Here is a 20,167-nt window from a genome sequence, read left to right as displayed (position 1 = left end):
ATCCCAACCTCCCTGTATGGTCTAGTCCACTTCCGTGTGCTCTTGAAAGATCCTGAAACCAGTTTCCGATCTCCTTCTCAATAGCCAGCCACTATTAGAGGCCATCACTTTTTACCCTACCCCAGTCAAAGAATTTACTGGGAAGCAATACAAACAAATCTACTTCGAAATGAATTAGAAAAGAAATTCATGAAAGCCAACATGCAGGCTGAAAAGCTGACACAGAGGCTTCACAACCAGAAGGATGCCCACAAGCTTGTGCAGAGTAATCCACAAGGAACAGCACTACTGCAGAGATGGAGCCTCCAGACCTCCAGCATCCTTCCCTCTCCCTCCTCTTGTTTCTCTCACTGCAAAGCAATGTTTTTCCTCATGTCATGATATATACAAAGTGTTCCTAAGGGTCAGATATGCTAGCACACACCTAGAACCCCAGAACTGAGGAAGTGTAAATAGGGAGATTGAGAATTCAAGATCAGCCAGGGCTACACACAAAGACTCTGACTAAAGCAAAAAAGAACTCCCTTTGGTAGAATTCAATGTCCTCAACAGAAGACCTAACATAAATTTCTAAAGGTCTTATCATAAAAAAAAAACCAGAGCCTGATATTGAGATGAAAGGTGAAAGATCAAAGAAGCAGAGCGAGCCACAATCACCACCTCTTACCTCACCAGCTCCTCAGCCTGAAAGAGCTCCAGCCAAAAGGGCTTTAGCCGAAAAAGCCTCTAGCTGAAAGGGACACTTCTGCCGAAAAGCCTTTAGTCTCTGTCTCCTCACGCCTTATAACTTTCTCTGCTCAGCCATCACTTCCTGGGATTAAAGGCATGTGTGCTTCCCAGTACAGGGATTAAAGGTGTGTGCCACCACTGCCTGGCTCTGTTTTCTCTCCTAGACTGAATCAATCTCATGTAGTCCAGGGGGCCTTTGAACTCAGAGATCCTGGATCTCTGCCTCCCGAGTGCTAGGATTAAAGGTGTGTGCCACCACTGCCTGGCCTCCATGTTTAATCTAGTGGCTTTTTCTGTTATCTGATCTTCAAGCAAATTTTATTTGGGTACACAATATATCACGACAGAAGAGAAACTGTCCTGCCCTTCTCAGCCAAATCTCACAAACAGAGCCAAGACCTGCTTGCACTAACTATACTCTGGCTGTTGTTCCCTCAAGTCCACTGAAATCCCCACATAACTTCCTAGATGCTGAATCAAAAGACACTTTCCAGGCTTAGTTCTTCCTAATGGTGTGTGAAGCACCTGTAACATTAAGTCCCCTTACAACTCTGTCCTGCAATTCTTCCATGGATATATACCAACAAGAACTGAAAACAGGTACTCAAACAGGTACTTGTACAGGAGATTTGATGCATCATTATTCTCAAGTGCTAATGGTGAACAACAATCCACATAACCATCAACAATAAACAAAATGTGGCATGTCTACAATGGGATACTATTTAGCCATCAAAAGAAATGAAGTTCTGACCCATGCTACAACATAAAAACATAACTATAGGAGCCAAGAAATCCAAGGAGAGAGGCAGGAAAGAGAAAGGCGGAGTCTAGAGAGACACCAGCCTGCCCCCCAAGGAACAACATGCCAGCAGACCAGTAAAGCCATGGAACATGTGGCAAAACATAGATTAATAGAAATGGGTTAACTTAAGATATAAGAGCCAGCTAGCAAGAGGCCTGCCATAGGCCATACAGTTTGCAAATAATATTAAGCCTCTGAATGATTGTTTTATAAGCAGCTGAGGGACAGCGGGGCTGAGTGGGACCGGAGGAACTCAGGACCTGAGAAAACTTAGGGCTACACATAACTGCTATTGTTCAGTGCCACCCAAAATTATACTGGAGCCTAATTCTTCAGTATGGCAGTATGGAAAGTAGAGTTAAATAGGCAATTTCTGGGTTGTAGTGGCACAGTCTTCATGGTAGATAAGTGCCACCTTGATTTCAGGGAATTAAACTAGTCATTACATTATTATAAACAGAGTTGAACTTTCTCTTGCTTCCTCTGTTGCCATGTGATCTCTCCTATCCACACAAGCCTACTTTCCTCAATGAATTAAAGCAGCAGCATATGGCCCTTACAAAATGAAAATCCTACACTTCCCAGTCTAAAACTACAAGCCAAAATAAATGTCTTTCCTTTTGGCAGGTATCTGGTCTCAGGTTGTGCTTCTACAGCAATAGAAGGCAAGACAAGACAATTTGCCTCAGTGAAAGAAGCTACACACAAAGACCACATATCATATAACCCATGAGAATGAGGTTACATTTCAGAGTTATAGAAAATATTATGGAACTAAACAGTGATAGTGGTTTGTACAACATGATCGTGATAAATATACTAAATGCCTCACTAATAGTAAATTTATATTATTATTATTTATTTCCCACCCCCCACAAAAAAAGCATAAACATTCATGCCTCCCTGGTTCCATATTATTCACTACTTTCTCATCTTCTTGAGGAACATAGCTCTACAGTACATTTGGCGAAAGGCTTCAGTAATGAGCCATATTGTAAATACTTGAGGCCTTGGAAGGCACTGTCTCTGCTATAGCTATTCAACTTTGTGGAAACAGAAACTACTGAAACAAACAAGCATTGCTATGCTCCAACACAAGTATTTGAAAAAAATGCATGACAATTAGATTTGGCCCAGGAGTTCTAGTTATCCATTCCCTTCCAAAGTATGATGCCTACAATCCCAGTCCTCTTTCACCCAGTACATTTTTTCCACAGTTTGATAGAGGTCATAGTAACTCCAGAGTATTGAACAAGCACTTATTTGGGACCTACCATATTCTAAGCACTGTGCTAAGAAGACAGTAGTAAAATGGTCCTTCTTCTCTGACACTGGCAACCTGAAAGTCACTTGTGCTAGATACCAACACAAAGATAAGGCAAAGCCCTCCTTTCCCTCTATTGAATTCAGTGGGTAAGTAGTCCTTTTGACTCTCCCTTCACAATCTTTCTTATTCTTACCTAAGGAAAGCACACCTTTGCTTTGGTTTTTGTTGTTGATTTGTACATTTGGGAGAGGTTTCTTTGGTGGCTCTATATAAATTGAATCCAGGGCCTCATGTGTGCCAAGCAATACTCCACCACTGAGCTACATCCCCAGCCCTAGAAAAACATCCCTTGAGTCCCATAGCAGAATCCCTTTAATAAAATGTGTAGCTAGACTACACTGGAATGTTTCTAGACCATATTCCAGACCACATCAAAACTCATAAAGATCAAAACATAATTGAAAGGACTCTTAAAAAAATTTGGAAAGATCTGTTTTCTTACATTGAGGGCAGAACCTATTAGCATAGATTAATCACAAGGCAAACATTCTCAAAAAATATTATCAGTGACATGAAAAATTAAAGTAAGAGTTAAAATTAGATATGCTTCTTAAAAAAACAGCAAGAAGGGCTGGAGAGGTGACTCAGTGGTTCAGAGAACTTCTTGATCTTACAGAGGACCCAGGATTGATACCCAGCATCCACATGACGGCTATCAACTATTGTAAGTCCACTAACTCTTCTGGCCACTGTATTAGGCATGCATGTGATACCCAGACATGCATACAGGCAAAACAATCATATACATAATAATAAACAAAATAATAAATAAAAATAATAAATAAAACTTTTTTAAGTAGCAAGAGGAATTATTTAGTGAATACATTTAAAACATTTTATAGCATGCTTTCCTTTCTCCTGGGGTCGAAATATGAGGTTATATCTAACCTTTAGCTGACACACCCAACTAGTATACCATTCAAGGAAAGTAATGACAAAGGTTCTTACATAAGAAGATTCTGCAGACGAATTGTTAAACGGTCTTATTAATAAAAAGACTCGGGGCCAGAAATTGGGGTTAAAGCCTCCAGAGAGATCAGAGGAATAGGAAAAGCCACAGCTAACCTCACCTCACCAACTTCGTAGCTTCCAAAGCAAGCTACTTCCTGTCTGCCCACCCCTATACACCTTTCTGTTCTGTTCTCATTTGCTCTCTCAGCCCAGCTATATCACTTCCTCTTCCTGCCCAGCTCTGTCACTTCCTGTCTATCTATACAGACCTCCAGATCTCTATGGTTGGTGCTGGGATTAAAGGCGTGTGTCACTATGCCTGGCTCTGTTCCCCAGTGTGGCCTTGAACTCACAGAAATCCAGACAGATCCCTGCCTGCCAAGGGATAGGATTAAAGGCAAGTGCTACAATTGCTTGACTTCTATATATTGGCTGGCTTTTTTCTCTGAATTTTAATGGGAGACTGCTGTGGGATGGTCTGTATGTCAAATGTGTTGCTGATTGGTCAATAAATAAATCACTGATTGGCCAGTGGCCAGGCAGAAAGTATAGGCGGGACTAACAGAGAGGAGAATTGAGAGAACAGGAAGCTGGGTGAGGGAGACACTGCCAGCCGCCATGATGACAAGCCGCATGTGAAGATCCCGGTAAGCCACGAGCCATGTGGCAAGGTATAGATTTATAGAAATGGATTAATTTAAGCTGTAAGAACAGTTAGCAAGAAGCCTGCCACGGCCATACAGTTTGTAAGCAATATAATCTCTGTGTTTATTTGGTTGGGTCTGAGTGGCTGTGGGACTGGCGGGTGAGAGAGATTTGTCCTGACTGTGGGCCAGGCAGGAAAACTCAAGCTACAGGAGACACAGTATACTGAGGGACACAACACATCAAACCACAGAGACTAATGCATCAGATTAAACAGTAAATATTTCACCACAGGAAAGCCTAGTGTAGTATCCACTCTTCTACATAGAGGAAAAGGTGCATCCAGTCCACACTAAGCATCTGGATTGAGAGCTGCCTCAACAAAGCAGAGCATTCCTAACATGTGCAAGGCCCCAAGTGCAGTCACCAGCATATAAGAGGGGAAAAACACTAAGCACCTAAGTCCAGATCTTAGCATTCTGTTCTTCAAAGGAGAAGAAAAAGCAAGCACCCACATGAAGCTCAAGTGTCCTACAGAGACCCATAAAAGGCTGAGTTACACTGTTGAGCTGGGAATCTTGTAACACAATGAGTCAGGAAAGGCAGTTTCCCAAGGGTGTCATACTTTGGGTTCCTATTACAGTGATGAAACACCATGACCAAAAGCAACTTGGGGAAGACAGAGTTTATTTGGATTACACTTCCCACATTGCAGTCCTTCACTGAAGGAAGTCAGCACAGGAACTCAAACAAGGCAGGAACCTAGAGGCAGGAGCTGATACAGGGGCCATGGAGGAGTGCTCCTTACTGGCTTCCTCTCCATGGCTTGCTCAGTCTGCTTTCTTATAGAACTCAGGACCACCAGTGCAGGGATGACTCTACCCACAATGGGCTGGGCGCCCCTCTCCCCATTGATCACTAATTAAGAAAATGTCTTACAGCTGGATCCTATAGAGGTATTTTCTCAACTGAGGTTCCCTCCTTTCAGATGACTCCAGTTTGTGTCAAACTGACATAAAACTAGGCAGGACAAAGGGTAATCTCCTTTTCTGCATGTTTCATAAGCAAAAGCACTGGTCACTTTTGTTCTGTACCATCTCCTCAAGAACACTTATAAAGCTGATAGCCTTTAAGATAGAGTCAATGTCTGTCTCTGGAGCAGAGAGATTTCTGTTCTATCAAAAATAATAAAGTTAATGTTTCCTTCAGGCAAATACTGGACAGGTTTACTAGCTGTCTGATTTCTGTTGCTGTGATAAAACATCATGACCTAAAGCAACATAAGAAGGACAGGGTTTATTTCATCTTATATCTTACAGTCCATCATGAAGGGGAGGCAGGGCAAGAACCTGGAAGCAAGAACTGAAGTATAACCAAGGAGGAATGACGCTTACTGACCTGTTCTTCATGACTTGCTCAGCCTGCTTTTTCATACACCTGAGGACTCCCTAACCAGGCTAGACTCTCCCACAACAATCATTAACCAAGAAAATGTCTACAGACTTGTCTACTGGCCAACCTGACTGAGGCATTTTCTCAACTGAGGTTCCTTCTCCCAAGATGACCCTAGTTTGTATCAAGTTGACAAAAAAACTAACCAGCACACCAGCAGACTCCCTGAAAAAGATTAGTGTTTTCTAGCTGCATATGGAAACACATACCAGTAACTCAAAATAAATAGGGCCACTTGTTTCTACTAGTTCAAGACAGTGTGGGAAACATAACAAGATCCTATATCATAATAATCATACAATTGGAAGTTTCCTAACCTCAGATTTTCTAAACTGTGGTGCATAACCAAATAAGAGGCACTGTTCATCTAAGCACACGATGCCACCCTGATGGGTCTTAGAAGCAAAGCAGGAGAATGCTATGAAAATAACTGCATAGATATGAATTCATACTACCTAAAGGGCAGTAAGAAATTGTAGCTGAAGAATTTTTCTCCAGGTCCCACCGCCAAGTCCCACCAGTCTCGGAGCCCACTTATAAAATAAACACACAGACTCTTACATTATTTAAACTGCTTGGCCATTAGCTCAGGCCTATCATTGTCTAGCTCTCATTCTTATATTCAGCCCATTTCTATTAATCTTTACTTTGCCACATGGCTCGTGGATTGCCGGTACTTTACATCTTCCTTGTCTTGGCGGTGGCTCCAGCCGGTCTCTCTTTCCTTCCTCCTTCCTCAATTCTCCTCTCTCCTTGTCCCGCCTATACTTCCTGCCTGGTCACTGGCCAATCAGTGCTTTATTTATATAGAGCGATATCCACAGCAAGAAATAATGTCATTTGTCTCTGACCCTGACGTCTTCTGTCATCATGCATAGAACTGTAGGTTACCTTGTTAGTCTGCAATTGTGGAAAAATATCAGAATTCCAATAACTCTTGACAAACAAGGTTCCTGTTACTTTTCTCTTTTGAATAACTCCACTCAAGCAGAAGCATATTCCATATTTGTGCTTTGACCTATAGGTCTCTTCCAACCATGATTACATATTAAAAGAGTCCACTATAAGTCAATAAAGGGACCTCCATTTATCAGTATTGATCACTGAGAAATTCTACTGGCACCTGGCTATACCTACAAAATTCTAATTTATCATAGTTAAATAAGTGTATAAATACTGGGCTGGAAAGATGGTTCAGTGGGTAAAGGCGCTTGTTACCAAGCCTGTCAACCTGAGTTCAACCCCCAGATAGCAAGTTCAATGTTTGCCTGGGCAACTTAATGAAAGCCTTCTTTAAAGAAGAAAAGTGAAAATAGACTTTCAGTAGGAGACCTCAGTGGAGATGCTCAATTAGCCTGTTGCATTAATAGTATTTTACAAGATTTTTAAGGGCAGGTCTTCTTGTAATACAGTAATTAATTCCTTACTAGCATAGCAATAAAATTCATCTCACAGCAACCCCATTAGTCTATCAACTCCTTGGAAATAAAATTACACTTATTTTGTCCATTGCCACATCCCCAGCACCTAGCTCTGCACACAGTGCATCTCCATAAATATTTTCTAAACTAAAACTCTCAACTATATGAACCTAAGATTCAAACAAATGTTTATGTATTTTTAATAATTCATAAAAAAGAGATAACGGGAATTTTGAAAACCCTCCTTCACACACACACACCTAAAACACATACACTTTGTTGATTTGGTACATTCTACAAAGATGAATAGTTCAGAAATTTTACTTGAGCCTCACTATCAAATTCTGGCCACACACAATACTTATGTGACTTCTTAGTTTACACACTTAAGTATAAATGCAATAAATAGTTCAATTCTCCTGTTGGCCTTATCTTTGAAACTGATATTAAATGACTGCACTGATAAATATAAAAATATCTTTTTCTTAATTTTACACAGAACTGCAGTCTGTATACAATGATAAAGTCAGAGCACTTTATACTAGGAACAGACTAGAATCACATGGTAACTTTTCACATTGCAGGCTAAGAAATTAACTGAGGAAACTGTAAGGCCACACAATTAACTGGAGTTAAAACCCAGCCTCTGACTCTCCATACACAGCACTTCATTACATGTAATATAAAGACACATAGCAGTCTTTGATAAAAGCAAGGCAATGCTCAAGACATCCCTTTCATCTCCAATTATGACAAACCTTTCATCGGACTGTAAATCCCAGCAAGGAGCTTTAGAGTGGGACTTACTGCTGGAAATCCTCTTATAAGAAGATAAGACAAGATCTGCTTTACACATTCAGTCCACAAGACACAGTGGACACAAGTCAGCTGGGCTAGCAGAACTCTATAATCTTGTGTTTGATTCAAATACCACAAAACTTTCCCTTCTGGTTATGCATTCCTCATGAAAAGTAAGACTTACTGTCAATACCTGTCCATTCAGTTTCCTTTTTTAAAATGCAAGAAAACAGTTCTTGTTATCTCTGGGAAGACAGACCCATTCTCACAGTAAAGCAAAGACTCCTACTATGTAGCCAACTTACCCAAAGCCATGTAGACTAGTAGTAGTAACACAGCAATTCAAGTTCAAATTGGCCTTGAAGCCTAACTCATTCTATTCCACTCTGCAACAATCTCAGTCTTCAGAGTTTATATCAACATGTTCACTCCAAAGAATTAACTCACATAACTCAAATATCTATACAATAAATGATCCATAAATAAAATTAAATGGAGACATATAATCCAATAAATGATCAGGTTTATTTAGTACTATAATCTGCCAATCTATATGTGATAAAGACTCTTGGAGGTTGGGAATGTAGTTTAGTCCACAATAGTGCTTGTCTACAATGCACAGTATGCTTGGTTTGATCTCTAACACTACATAAACCATAGACCAGGTATGCACTGCATGCTTGAAATTCCAGCACTGGGAAAGAGAAGTGAAACCGGAGGCAGGAGGATGAGGAATTCAAAGTCATCCTTGGCTACATAGTGAGTTTGATGCCAGCCTGAACTACATAATCCCAATCTCAAAAGGAGATTTGAAAATACTTAAATTTGATATACAATGTTACAATTTAGTTATCTATACGTAGAATTTATTTATTGATACTAATTCTAAACCTAGTAGAAAATAGAAGTATTGAAATTTCTACTTGAAATCTGACTTTGCAAACTGACTCAGTAACATTTGGGCAGTAATCTTAACCTCTGTGCCCCCTAAGGTTAATAAGTGTCCTGTTGCTTTAACAAGTAATGTATTTTGATCAAAATGTAAAGCACTTTGAACAGTGCCTGGCATAAAGTAAATGCTCAACACATGTTCATTATTATAATATTTATTATCATCACTACTAATTACATCAATTTCATAAATGGCAATTTTATTGTTATTATAAGCCCAGTACAGGACACATAGTTAGCACTCAAACACGTGTTGAATGGATTAATCATTACTACTAACTACTAATAACCAAGCATAGAATATTTGCACTAGAATGTAATCCCTTCTATAAGAAATGATAAATTAATCATAGAAGGGACTGTAAATTGGTGCTTATTTAAGAGAAAGAAAAAGAAAACATGAATAGGCCAAATGTAAAGCTTAAAAACAAGTGCCTAGCATGGGAACTGCAACACTCCCATCATTATGCAAGTGGAAGCGGCTAGGAACAACATGTAATGGCCATACAATCAAGTATCTTCATCCCTCCACCACACTGGATGCTGACCTGAACACACGCTCTCAGAACTCACAGCACTCTCCAGGTGTAAATTCCCTTCAACAATGTACTTCTGAGGGGCAGCCCAGGCATTAATTACCTTTGAGAATCACATGAATTGCCTACTGCCAACCCCACTTCTGGTTATAACTCTCCCACCCCCAAAAATGATAATAATGGATTTCATTATTGGCTACTGCTCTTGAACTTCAGCAATAAGTTTATAGGTGACACCATTACCATTTGTGGCAATTTGAATGTAATTGGCCCCAATAAGTTCTTTAGCAGGTGAGGCTTTGTTGGAATAGGTGTGGCCCTGTTGGAGGAAGTGTGTCACTGTGGGGTGGGCTTTGAGGTCTCCTGCTGTGGATATTGCTCTGTATAAACAAAATACTGATTGGCCAGTAGCCAGACAGGAAGTATAGGCAGGACAAGGACAGAGGAGAATTCTGGGAACAGGAAGGCAGGAGACGCTGCCAACCACCGCCATGAGTACCAACATGTAAGATACTGGTAAGCCACGAGCCATGTGGCAAGGTATAGATTTATAGAAATGGGTTAATTTAAGATGTAAGAACTAGATAGCTAGAAGCCTGAGCCACGGCCATACAGTTTGTAAGCAATACAAGTCTCTGTGTGTTTACTCGGTTGGGTCTGAGTGGCTGCGGGACTGGCGGGTAAGAGATTTGTCCTGACTGTGGGCCAGCCAGGAAAACTCTAGCAACAGTCTTCTATGCTCAAGATATGTCCAGTGTCTCAGACCACTTCCTGTTGCCTACAGGTAAAGATGTAGGACTCTCAGCTCCTTCTCCAGTACTATGTCTACCTACCTGCACACCACCATGTCACACCATAGTGATAATGGACTGAAAACATAAGCCACTCCAATTAAATGTTTTTCCTTTATAAAAGTTGTCATGGTCATGGTGTCTCTTCACAGCAATAGAAACACTAACTAAGACACCAATTTTATCTCTTTACCTTCAGAGCCCTCAAAGGGAAACCAAGAAAAATGGCAGAGCTTCATCATGCCTTTCAGAAGTCAAAGTATTCCATTTTCCTGGCCTACCTTTACTGCAGTTTTCTGTACTAGCTGATCATGGTAACGTCACCCAACAAGCATAAAGAGCACTTCCAGATTTACAGACTTATTTTAAACCAAACATATGCACTCAGGAAGCCAAAGCAGAAAGACTACTATGAATTTAAGGCCAGTCTAGGCTACATAGTAAAGTACAGGTCTGCCTGTATTGTAGAGTGAAACCCTGTCCTTTAAAGAAATTTCTTGAAACAGGCAAACATAGTTTGTAAAACTAGGTAACCATCTGTCGTCATGTAAGACAATCTATACAAAGTGTTCATCCTCCATAATCATTCTACTAATGTCTATGACTATTCTCCTGAACCCTTGCCCAAATAATTACCTATCAAGCATCCATAATACTGACAGGTAAACTGTATGCCTCACTCTTCATATACGATTTCTGCCAAGGAATCATAGCCAAATAATTCTGGTTTGCCTACACACCTAGTGATGGTTTTTGTCTAATAAAAAGATTTAGAGTCTGTTTCAAAGGATAGGCAAAAGCTAGAACCATAGCTTAGTGAGAATGCTTTATCCCCAATACCCCTCCCCCAGTACTAACACATGCACACAAATATAGGAGTACATTAGATAGGCATATTGTGGACTTTATAACAGAAAGAAAGCCACTCTGGATCAGAAGGACAGGTAAAATAGTGACTGTCATGGTCTGAATAAGAATGGCTCACATAGGCTCATATATTTGAATGCTTAGTCACTGGGGAGTGGCACTATTTGAGAAGGATTAGGAGGTATAGCCTTATTAAAGTAGATGTGGCCTTGTGTGAGGAAGTGTCACTGGGGATGGGATTTGAGGTTTTAAAAGTCCACATCAGGATCGATCTCTCCCCCTCTCTTCCTCTCTTCCTCTCTCCCTATAGATCAGGATGTAGGTTTTAGCTACTCCTCCAGCACCACACCTGCCTACTGCCATGCTTCCTATCACGCTCCCTGCCATGACAATAACTATAAGCAAGTCACCAATTAAATGCTTTCCTTTATAGAGTTTCCTTGGTCATGGTTTCTCTTCACAGCAAAAGAATAGTAACCAAGACAGTGCCTTTTATAATCAGTGAAATCAAGTCAGAAACTAGTAAAACATACTAACTCATAAAACTTGACCTTATTTTCAACTGTAGAGTTCTGAGATCAAATATAGAGTAAGTTATTGCCAAAGAGGGTCTAGGCAAAAGAAGCTTTGAGGCACTGTCCACAAACCACCAAACAAGGCCATGTATAAGCAATGAACACCTGAGTGTTCCAAAGAAATGTGGTCTCAGGTCCCTTTCTTTGGTCCCCATATCTTAATTTAGGTTTTGTATAGCTTAAATCCTAAACATTTCTAAATACTCTACATTCTTCAACCTTTTAAAACTACAAATATGTCGTTAAAATAAGATTTTAAATGATATGTAGTTTTTCCTTGAATACTGAAATAGATTATACTACTTATTCATATCTTCATTATAAAAATTTATAAAGTATTGTAACATACATTTTACTAATACAACTCTTCACTCCAATTTCTGTGGTTCACAGCACTATCTCTTTCTCAGTATTAATGGGGAACAATGTTAGTCAGAGGCTTAAGACAATAGAAAACCAACACCTTAGCATGCAGGAGTCTGAGGTTCAAATCTCAGTGCTAACACAACTTGCAATGTGACCTATGAATATCACATTCTCTGTCTCCTTCCCTCTTCTGTGACTGTAATAATTTAACTCTAGATCTAAAGTCCAAAAATGTAAACCAAGTAATGTTTGTTTGTTTATAGGCAGGGTCTCCGGTGGCTCAGGCCAGCCTTGAACTCACTATGTAGAGGAGAATGACCTTGAGCTTATGGTCCTCCTACAACCATCTCTCAAGTGAAAAGATTACGGCATGAGCCATCTAGAAATTTAACCCAGGGTTCCCTGCATACTAAGTAAATATTCTCCCAAATGAGTTACATCCCCAGCTCTGGCTGAGGAGGAGAGAACTAATTCTGAGGTTAGCATACACGCAAAACTGGACATGTCATTTTGCCCTTAAATGTGTATAGTCCTTTAAGTTTATAGTCATTTTTCCCTAAATGTGAACTTGTTCATCAGGTGTGTGCTATCAAATTCTCCTGTATACCCTAACAATTTCATGCCCATACTCAACTTAGGAAACTACTGAAAATAAAAATCAAGGCCATCCAATACATTTGAGACAAATTTACATGGCTTGAATAACCTAACTTTACATCAAACAGCCTACTCTACCAATGCAACACTCATCTATATTTCCTGGCATCACTGTACAGACAAGTTACCAGCTCTTGACCATAACTAGGTAGTCTACTGTTTAAAGACAGACAGTGAATGAGAATGGCCCACATAGGCTTATATGTTTGAATACTTGGTCCACAGTTGGCACAACTATTTGGGAAGGATTAGCCTGGGGGCAGGCTTTGAGGCTTCAAAATTCTATGTTATTCCCAGTTGGTTTCAGTCAGTCTCTCTCTGTCTCTCTCCCTGTCTGTTTGTCTCTCTCTCTCCTTCTCTCCCTCCCTCCACCTCCAACTTAACTGATCAGATGTAAGCTCTTAACTGTTCCTGCCACCATGTCTTTACTCTGCCACCATGGACTCTTACCCTCTGAAACTATAAGCCCCAGATTAAATGCTTTCTTCAGTGTGCCTTGGTCATGGTGTTTTAGCACAACAATAAAAAAGTAACTAAGACAGATGCACTGTTTTCAATGCTTCACAGTGATGGATTCCTGGAACCTTGAATTAGTATTCCTCTTAGGCTTAAGCAGATCTCAACCACCTCCTTAAACTCTCAGAGGCTTGCTACAACGTGCAAGGGACCTCACCATGTCAACACTTTTATATTTAAACACTAATGTTAGCAATACTATCAAACACACTGCTATTCACAGAATAAGGCTCTCTTTCCCCAAGAACACACAAAGTAATGTTCTAACTTGCTGCTCTCCTGGCAGAGAACTGCCCAAGACAACAGATGTTTGAAAGGGGATAATCTACATATATTCTAGCCACACAGTTCTCTAAGTCTCAAGCAAAAGGTGTTTTTACCTTCCCTTCAAGAGTTATAGAGTCTTGTCAGAAGGCATTTCTATCTTCTTCTAAAAGCTACCATGAGGTAAGAAGAAATAACTCAGTGTTACTGCTCTTGCAATTCTAACACCCATATAGGGGCTTACAACCACTTCTAACTCTAGTTCCAGGGCATCTAACACCTTCTCTGGCCTCTGCAAGTTCCTGAACATATGTAGTATACATAAAAATCACACAGGGATACAAGCATACACATAAATAAGTAAATAACTTTAACTAAATAAATAAAGACTGTCTACTATGCCAGACATACTACAGATGCCTGTAATCACAACACTGCCAGTGGTGCTGAAACACAACAACTTAAGAGTTTGGGGTCAGCCTGGGAGTGACAGACTTTGAAGAGGAAAAAAACTAAGAAGGTTTAAGAAGGTCACTTGCCTGCCAGTTCTGAAGTGACTTTCAAGAAGCTCAAAGATAAATTCTACTCCACTGAGGGCCACTGTCCTCAACCCTGGATTTGGCATATTATTTCCCTCATTCTCCTGAAGGTTCCTGGTCTTTTTATTTGATTTTAAGGGTGTTTGTTTGTTTTCCATGCACAAAAGTAAAGCCAGGGCTTGATGCATACTAACCATGTACAATTAGCACCAAGCTGCAACCTCAGTTCATCCTTTTGTCTGATGGGTCCAGTGATGTATTTTGATTGAAATCACCATAAAATATTTTTTGGAAGTGCTGGGGCGGGGTGTTAGTAGTAAAGTGTGTGCTACTGAATAAGGCCTTAGTTTTAACTCATTATACAAAAAAAAAAAAAAGGAAAGGAAGGAAGGAAGGAAAAAAATCTTTTTTAGAAGTGGTATAATTTTAGAAGTAGTGTAATTTTTGAAACATACCCATTGGCCCCCAACTCCCCTTTCTTCACACCTGTATCTGCTGCTTGCCTAGTCTCCTCTGTTTTTAGTATTCAATTCCTTCTCCTGAAGGGTTGGAGGGATGTCTTAGGAAATCTATTGCTGTGGTAAACACCATGACCAGAAGCAACTTGGAGAGGAGAGGGTTTATTTCATCTTACAATTCTCAGGTCATACCCCAACACTGAGGGAAGTCAGGGCAGGAACCTAGAGGCAGAAACTGAAGCAGAAGCCATGGAGAAATGCTTACCCTCCTTTCTTGCTAAGCCTGCTCTCTTATACAACTCAGGACCACCTGACCCAGGGGTAGCACCACTACCACTGTGGGTTGGGCCTGCCCACATCAATCACTAATCAAGAGAATGCCTTATAAACTTGCCTATAAACAATCTGATGGAGGTCTTGTCTCAGCTGAGGTTCCTCCTCCAAACAACTCTAGCTTGTGTCAAAGGGAGTACTCATTCATATTGTAAATTCCCTTACAATCTTATGTAATACTCTTTTATGGGTGCTGTCTTCTCATGAGCATTGTCTTCAGCTCCTCAGAGATCTTAGTAGGCACAGAACATATTCTACAGATCTTCATACCACCAGCAGCCTCAAAACAAACCTTCATACTGCAGATACACATTTAAGGATGGTTTCTGTTAATGGGGAAAGTAAGTCAACATTTCTCGAGGCCCACTAGAAGCCATGTGGGAGGTAATAGGGTGAAAATGAGATTTCTGTCTTGAAGCTGTACAAACATGTAAATTATCTATAGAACCAAAAGGAAAGTTCCTTGTCCGGCTCTATTTGGCAGGATTAGTGTGAGAACACTGAAGCATCCAGTCAAGACAAAAAGAACAGGACTTACCCATTCACCTTCAAATAATGGCTCCAATGAGGTAAGTACACGGCAATAATACTCCAAGAACAGCAAGCTCACTTCCATGAGCAAACACTGTTAGACAATGGGGGCAAGCTTTGGGAATGGCTGGCAGAGAGCCTGAACAGCAGTGCAAAGCCAGAGCCTGGCTTTCTCTGAAGGTGATACAATAAGGTGCACACTTTGGAAAAGGAGACACAAGTTTTACTGAGTCAAGAATAGAGAGGAGGGGAGAGCCAAAATAAGAAGCTGGAGAGTAAGACTACAAATATAGAGCCAACAAGATACCTTGCCTGTCTACACTCTCAAGTAGGAATCTGGGACCCATTTAAGACCTTCACATGAAACCCCAAGTGCCAGGGCAGGGCCACTTGACTCAACTACTCCCCCCCGCCCAGCCAATGTAAATGTATGTGACTTACTAAAGGTAATATAACAAGGTGGCTTAGAGCAATGGAGTGTCTCTTGAAGATTTCAGCTCTGATGTTCATTAGGTATATGAGCAAAGGGACACAATCTTACTTGATTCAGTAGAAAAGCCTGCAGGAGAAACCAGGGGAGGGGGCATTAAAAACACTACTTCCAAGCCTTCCTGGCCACTCAGTGCCAGCCAGCCAGCTAAATACAAGTTACTCCTGTCTCTTGGGTAAGGAGATACAGAATGCCTACAAGAGTGAGTAGCTCAGTAAATTCCCAGCCAATATTATAAAGAAAATGTACAAAAGGCATGGGTCCTTGGATTAATGTCACAGTCCTTCAAGGGTCCTCAGAACTCAAGGTGAGAGTCACTATCCTAGAAAATCAGCCAAAGGAACAGAAGAGCATTCAGTTCATCAGCAAACAGCTGTGGTAGCCACAGCATTTGGTACAGTGTTGCAGGTACACCGGGAAGCTTAGGCAACACCAAGCAAGCAAGGAAAAACTTCAGAGACGTGGCAGGGAAGTGATGGGCAGCAGAGCAGAGCTCAGAAGGATCTGATTTTCAAACCTGAGAGCAAAGCAGGTGTCTGGAGTTTGAAATGAAGTGAGAAACCAAAAACTTCTGGTCAGGAAGTGATATGTTAAGCACAGTGCTTCAGGAGAACTCTTGCTTGGGGTAGGGAAGTGGGAGTGGGGAGGGGTTAGTTCTAAGCCTTCCTCTCCATGAAGAATGTACCAAACAACAGTTTTCAACTATTTAGTAAGATTCCACTTCTAAGCTGCACCGATTCAAAATGCTGGCCACTTAAATTGATACAAGCTATACTAATGTGGCACACAGCATCTTAATGAATTTCTGGACAATACTAAATAAAAGTCTCCTGAACGTAGTAAATATCTGAGCTTAAGAATCAGTCTGAGAACTTGGAAAAAGAATCATGTGCAAGAGATCTCTAGCATTAAAAAAGACAGAGAACATCTCGGGGGAGAGTTCAGTAGTAGAGCTCGAGGTTTTCTTCATCAACCTTTAATCCTTTTCCTACCCTTCTATCTTACTAGTTTCTAAACATTTATTCATTGTAAGTACTTTAAACAAGATTCAATAACAACTGAAAAAAATAACCAGTATCCAGTATTAAAATAGTCTAATGTTAAGGGACTATGTATCTGCTCTTTATAATACTAGAGAACTTTGAGATCAGGTGCAGCTCCAATAAGACACTTCTTACCTGTTGGGCCTCTGAAAATTCAAACTCCTAGGCCTCAAATTCTACATCTGAAAATGGAAATAAGGGACTTTGTTGTGGAAACTAATACTGAGTCAGTATGTAAAAAGGGACTACGATATAGTAAGTATGCAGGTGTGGTGCATATTGGCTACGATTATCATCTTCGTTTTAGTATTACTTTGACTGCCATCGGAAGACATTACTTCAATACCACTGATTCCCAGACTGCACCGTTTGATAAGGCAGTGGTTGGCCCTACCTGTTGCAACACTTCTAGGAGATGACTATTAAATCAGTCAAGTTCAGCAGTCCACATGGGGTCCCAACATTCAAGATGGCACAGCCTAATTAACTCACCCATGGAGTTCATGTTTTTGGAGTTAGAAACGCTGGTCTCTGGAATTAGAAACTTTGGGACCAGTCTGTCAGGCTACGCCCCAAAATGTGTGAAAACCTGACTCTCACGAGTTTGTAAGGCGGAGGGGAAAGTGTGTAAACATTAAGAATAAAAATAATCTGTAACTCCTATTATCTCTTTTCCACTTGGAACTCTGGTAAGGGGTGACCCAAACACAGCAGGTGAGCAAGTGAGTGAGGTTGTGCAAAGTGACTCCACACCCATATTGACAGATCACTGGCCCTTTTCCTTCCTGGCACCAGGATCTGCAAAGTACGAAATGCCTTCCAAGCCCACTCTTGGGCTCGGTGGAAGAAACGCCACAGTTACAGTCACAGGTGAGACCCAGTGCTCCTGTGTGCAGCACAAGCTCACACACACACCCCCCAGAGCTAGCAGAGCAAGACACGCCGCCCCAGCTGAAGCCGTCTCTCCCCGCGGCCGCGCACACCTTCCGGGATGCGCCGAGGGCAGTTCCCCGTGGCTCGGCGGCCCTGCGCGGGGAGGCGGCCCACGTGCCCCGCGGCCACAGGCCGCTGGTCCCCGCCCCGCACTCACCTGGCCGGTGATGCCCGTGATGAGCGCCACCTTCCTGGGCTTGCCCATCTCGCCGTCCCCGGAGCCCCTGAAGCTCGGGCAGCTAGCGGGCGCGTGAGCCATGTCGCCGCGGGCGGGTGAGCGTGCAGCTGAGAGGAAGGCGGAGTGGGACGGGCGGCGGGCCGGCAGAGACGTGGGTGCGCGCGCCAGTCGCCTCCACGAGCTGCAGCGGCCGCCACAGTCTGACAGGGCGCGCGGGAGGCCGGGCGTGGAGCGAGGGGCGGGCCGGCCCAGCCGGGGCGGGCGGCGGGAGCCGGGCTGCGGCCTGGCTGGCGCCGCGTCACTCGTCCCAGCAGTGACGCGTCAGCGGCGCCCCCTGCAGCCCCGCCCCCACCGGGGTCTCCGCGCTCAGCCACGCCCCTCTAGGAGGCGGGGCCTAAGAGCGTCCGGCTCCTGGAAGAGGAAGGATGCCGGACTGTGACAGGGTAGAGGGTGCTGCCTGCCTGGGCCTTGGTCTCCGGGAATCCTGATATCATCCGATGATTCCAGGAGGAATGACAAGCTGACCTTTTCGGTAGGAAAAAGCTCTGATCCAAGGCATCACAAGCCAGGGGTCATCGACTTTATTAAATAATTTCTGGAACCCTGCTGCAGTGTCTCTGTGAGAAGTCAATTTTACATACCTTGAGGGCACTAGCGTTTCAAGGCTCCTAAGTGGGCCTATAGATATGGGGAATGACTGACCATAACCCTAACCTGGGTATCTGAGACTTCTGGCACTTTCCTAAAGTTTGGAGCTAGTTTGGAGGTTCCCAATAACTCCAATCAAGGAACAGTATTTACTTTGAGGGCTGGCAGTTCTTAGCAGAAAAGTTTCTGGCCCCACCCGACCTGCATAAGGAAACAATTGACAAAAAAGCACAGGTCAGTAAACCTGTACGTGACAAACTTCATGAGGTGGGGTTCCTGCTGTGTCTGTTGAATTTGCTTCAATTTGGTAGATAAACTTTGACAGAAAGGTCTGGCGAAGGACTCAGACATAGGACAGTGAGGGAAAGAAAGACACTCACCCCCACTGCCTTGCTTGTCTCTCCAATAAATATCCTCAAATCGTCTTTCCAGTTTCAAACTGAGCTACCAGGACAGTGCTCAATAGAACGTGCAGGATGTGAAGGGTATGATGCAAACCTGGAGTCCCAAGACCAGGGTGCCCAAACTCCTCAGGAACATTCCATCTTTATACATAGTCTTGTCTGGTTTAATATTTTGCCTTTTCTCTGGTGCATTCTATATGGAAAATAGCCCAGAAGTTGGGAAAACATATTCATTAAAGCAAGAAATGTCTGAAATCTAGATGATTTTTAAGGATATTTTTATGTAAATATGTTGCAATGCAAGGAGAAATAATTCAACACTTTAGAACTTGCAGACGAAAACTGACATTTAGGGAAGATGTTTCCCATTTGTCTTGTAGCTCTGACACATCGTGTCATACCTATGAATACTAGAAATTAATCTGTCCAGTAAGAAATGTAACAAAAGAAGAAATCATAAAAATCAAACTTGTATTGGATGTGCTGGGATGTGGCTTAGTTGTAGATCACTTGCCTAATGGGTGAGCCTCTGGGTCTGATCCCAAACACTACAAAGTGAAGAAATAAAACCAGTATTTATAGAGCCTGAAAATGCAGAAATGGTAAAGAAAATATTTACAAAATAATTGAGATGAAAAGCAAACTAGGTAGCTTAAACAAGCAAACTTTATTACCATTCTGGAATGGGGAAGTTCAAGATCAAGGGTTGATTTTTTCTGAGGCCTGTCTCTTTTGCTTGTATGTGTTCTCTTGCATGTCCCATGGTGCCCTTCCTCTGTATGTACTTGTGTTTCAATTTCCTATTGTAAGCGTGTTGGTTATATTTGATTAGGGACTACCCTAATGACCTCATTTTACCTTAATTGCCTTATTAAAGACCCTGTTTCCCAGCCTGGAAGACGGCTTGGGAGGTAAAGGCACCTGCCGCCAAGTCTGCCTTCCTGAACCCCATCACCCGG

General features: G+C 41.9%; 1 protein-coding gene across 1 annotated transcript in view; it reads right to left on the bottom strand.

The window, feature by feature from the left end:
• Gmds (GDP-mannose 4,6-dehydratase) overlaps window positions 1-18,331 on the bottom strand; it is a 584,865-nt gene extending 566,534 nt beyond the window's left edge. The window contains exon 1 of the mRNA XM_059263223.1: window positions 18,136-18,331. Within this exon, the coding sequence (XP_059119206.1) occupies window positions 18,136-18,237 (102 nt within the window). The 5' untranslated portion in view covers window positions 18,238-18,331. The remainder of the gene's footprint in view (window positions 1-18,135) is intronic.
• Window positions 18,332-20,167: the final 1,836 nt, after the last annotated feature.

This window comes from Peromyscus eremicus, chromosome 5 (genome assembly GCF_949786415.1).
Source record: "Peromyscus eremicus chromosome 5, PerEre_H2_v1, whole genome shotgun sequence".
NCBI classification, from domain to species: Eukaryota; Metazoa; Chordata; class Mammalia; order Rodentia; family Cricetidae; genus Peromyscus; species Peromyscus eremicus.
The sequence above is the reverse complement of the archived record's forward strand: the minus strand, read 5'-3'. Positions and strand labels throughout refer to the sequence as shown.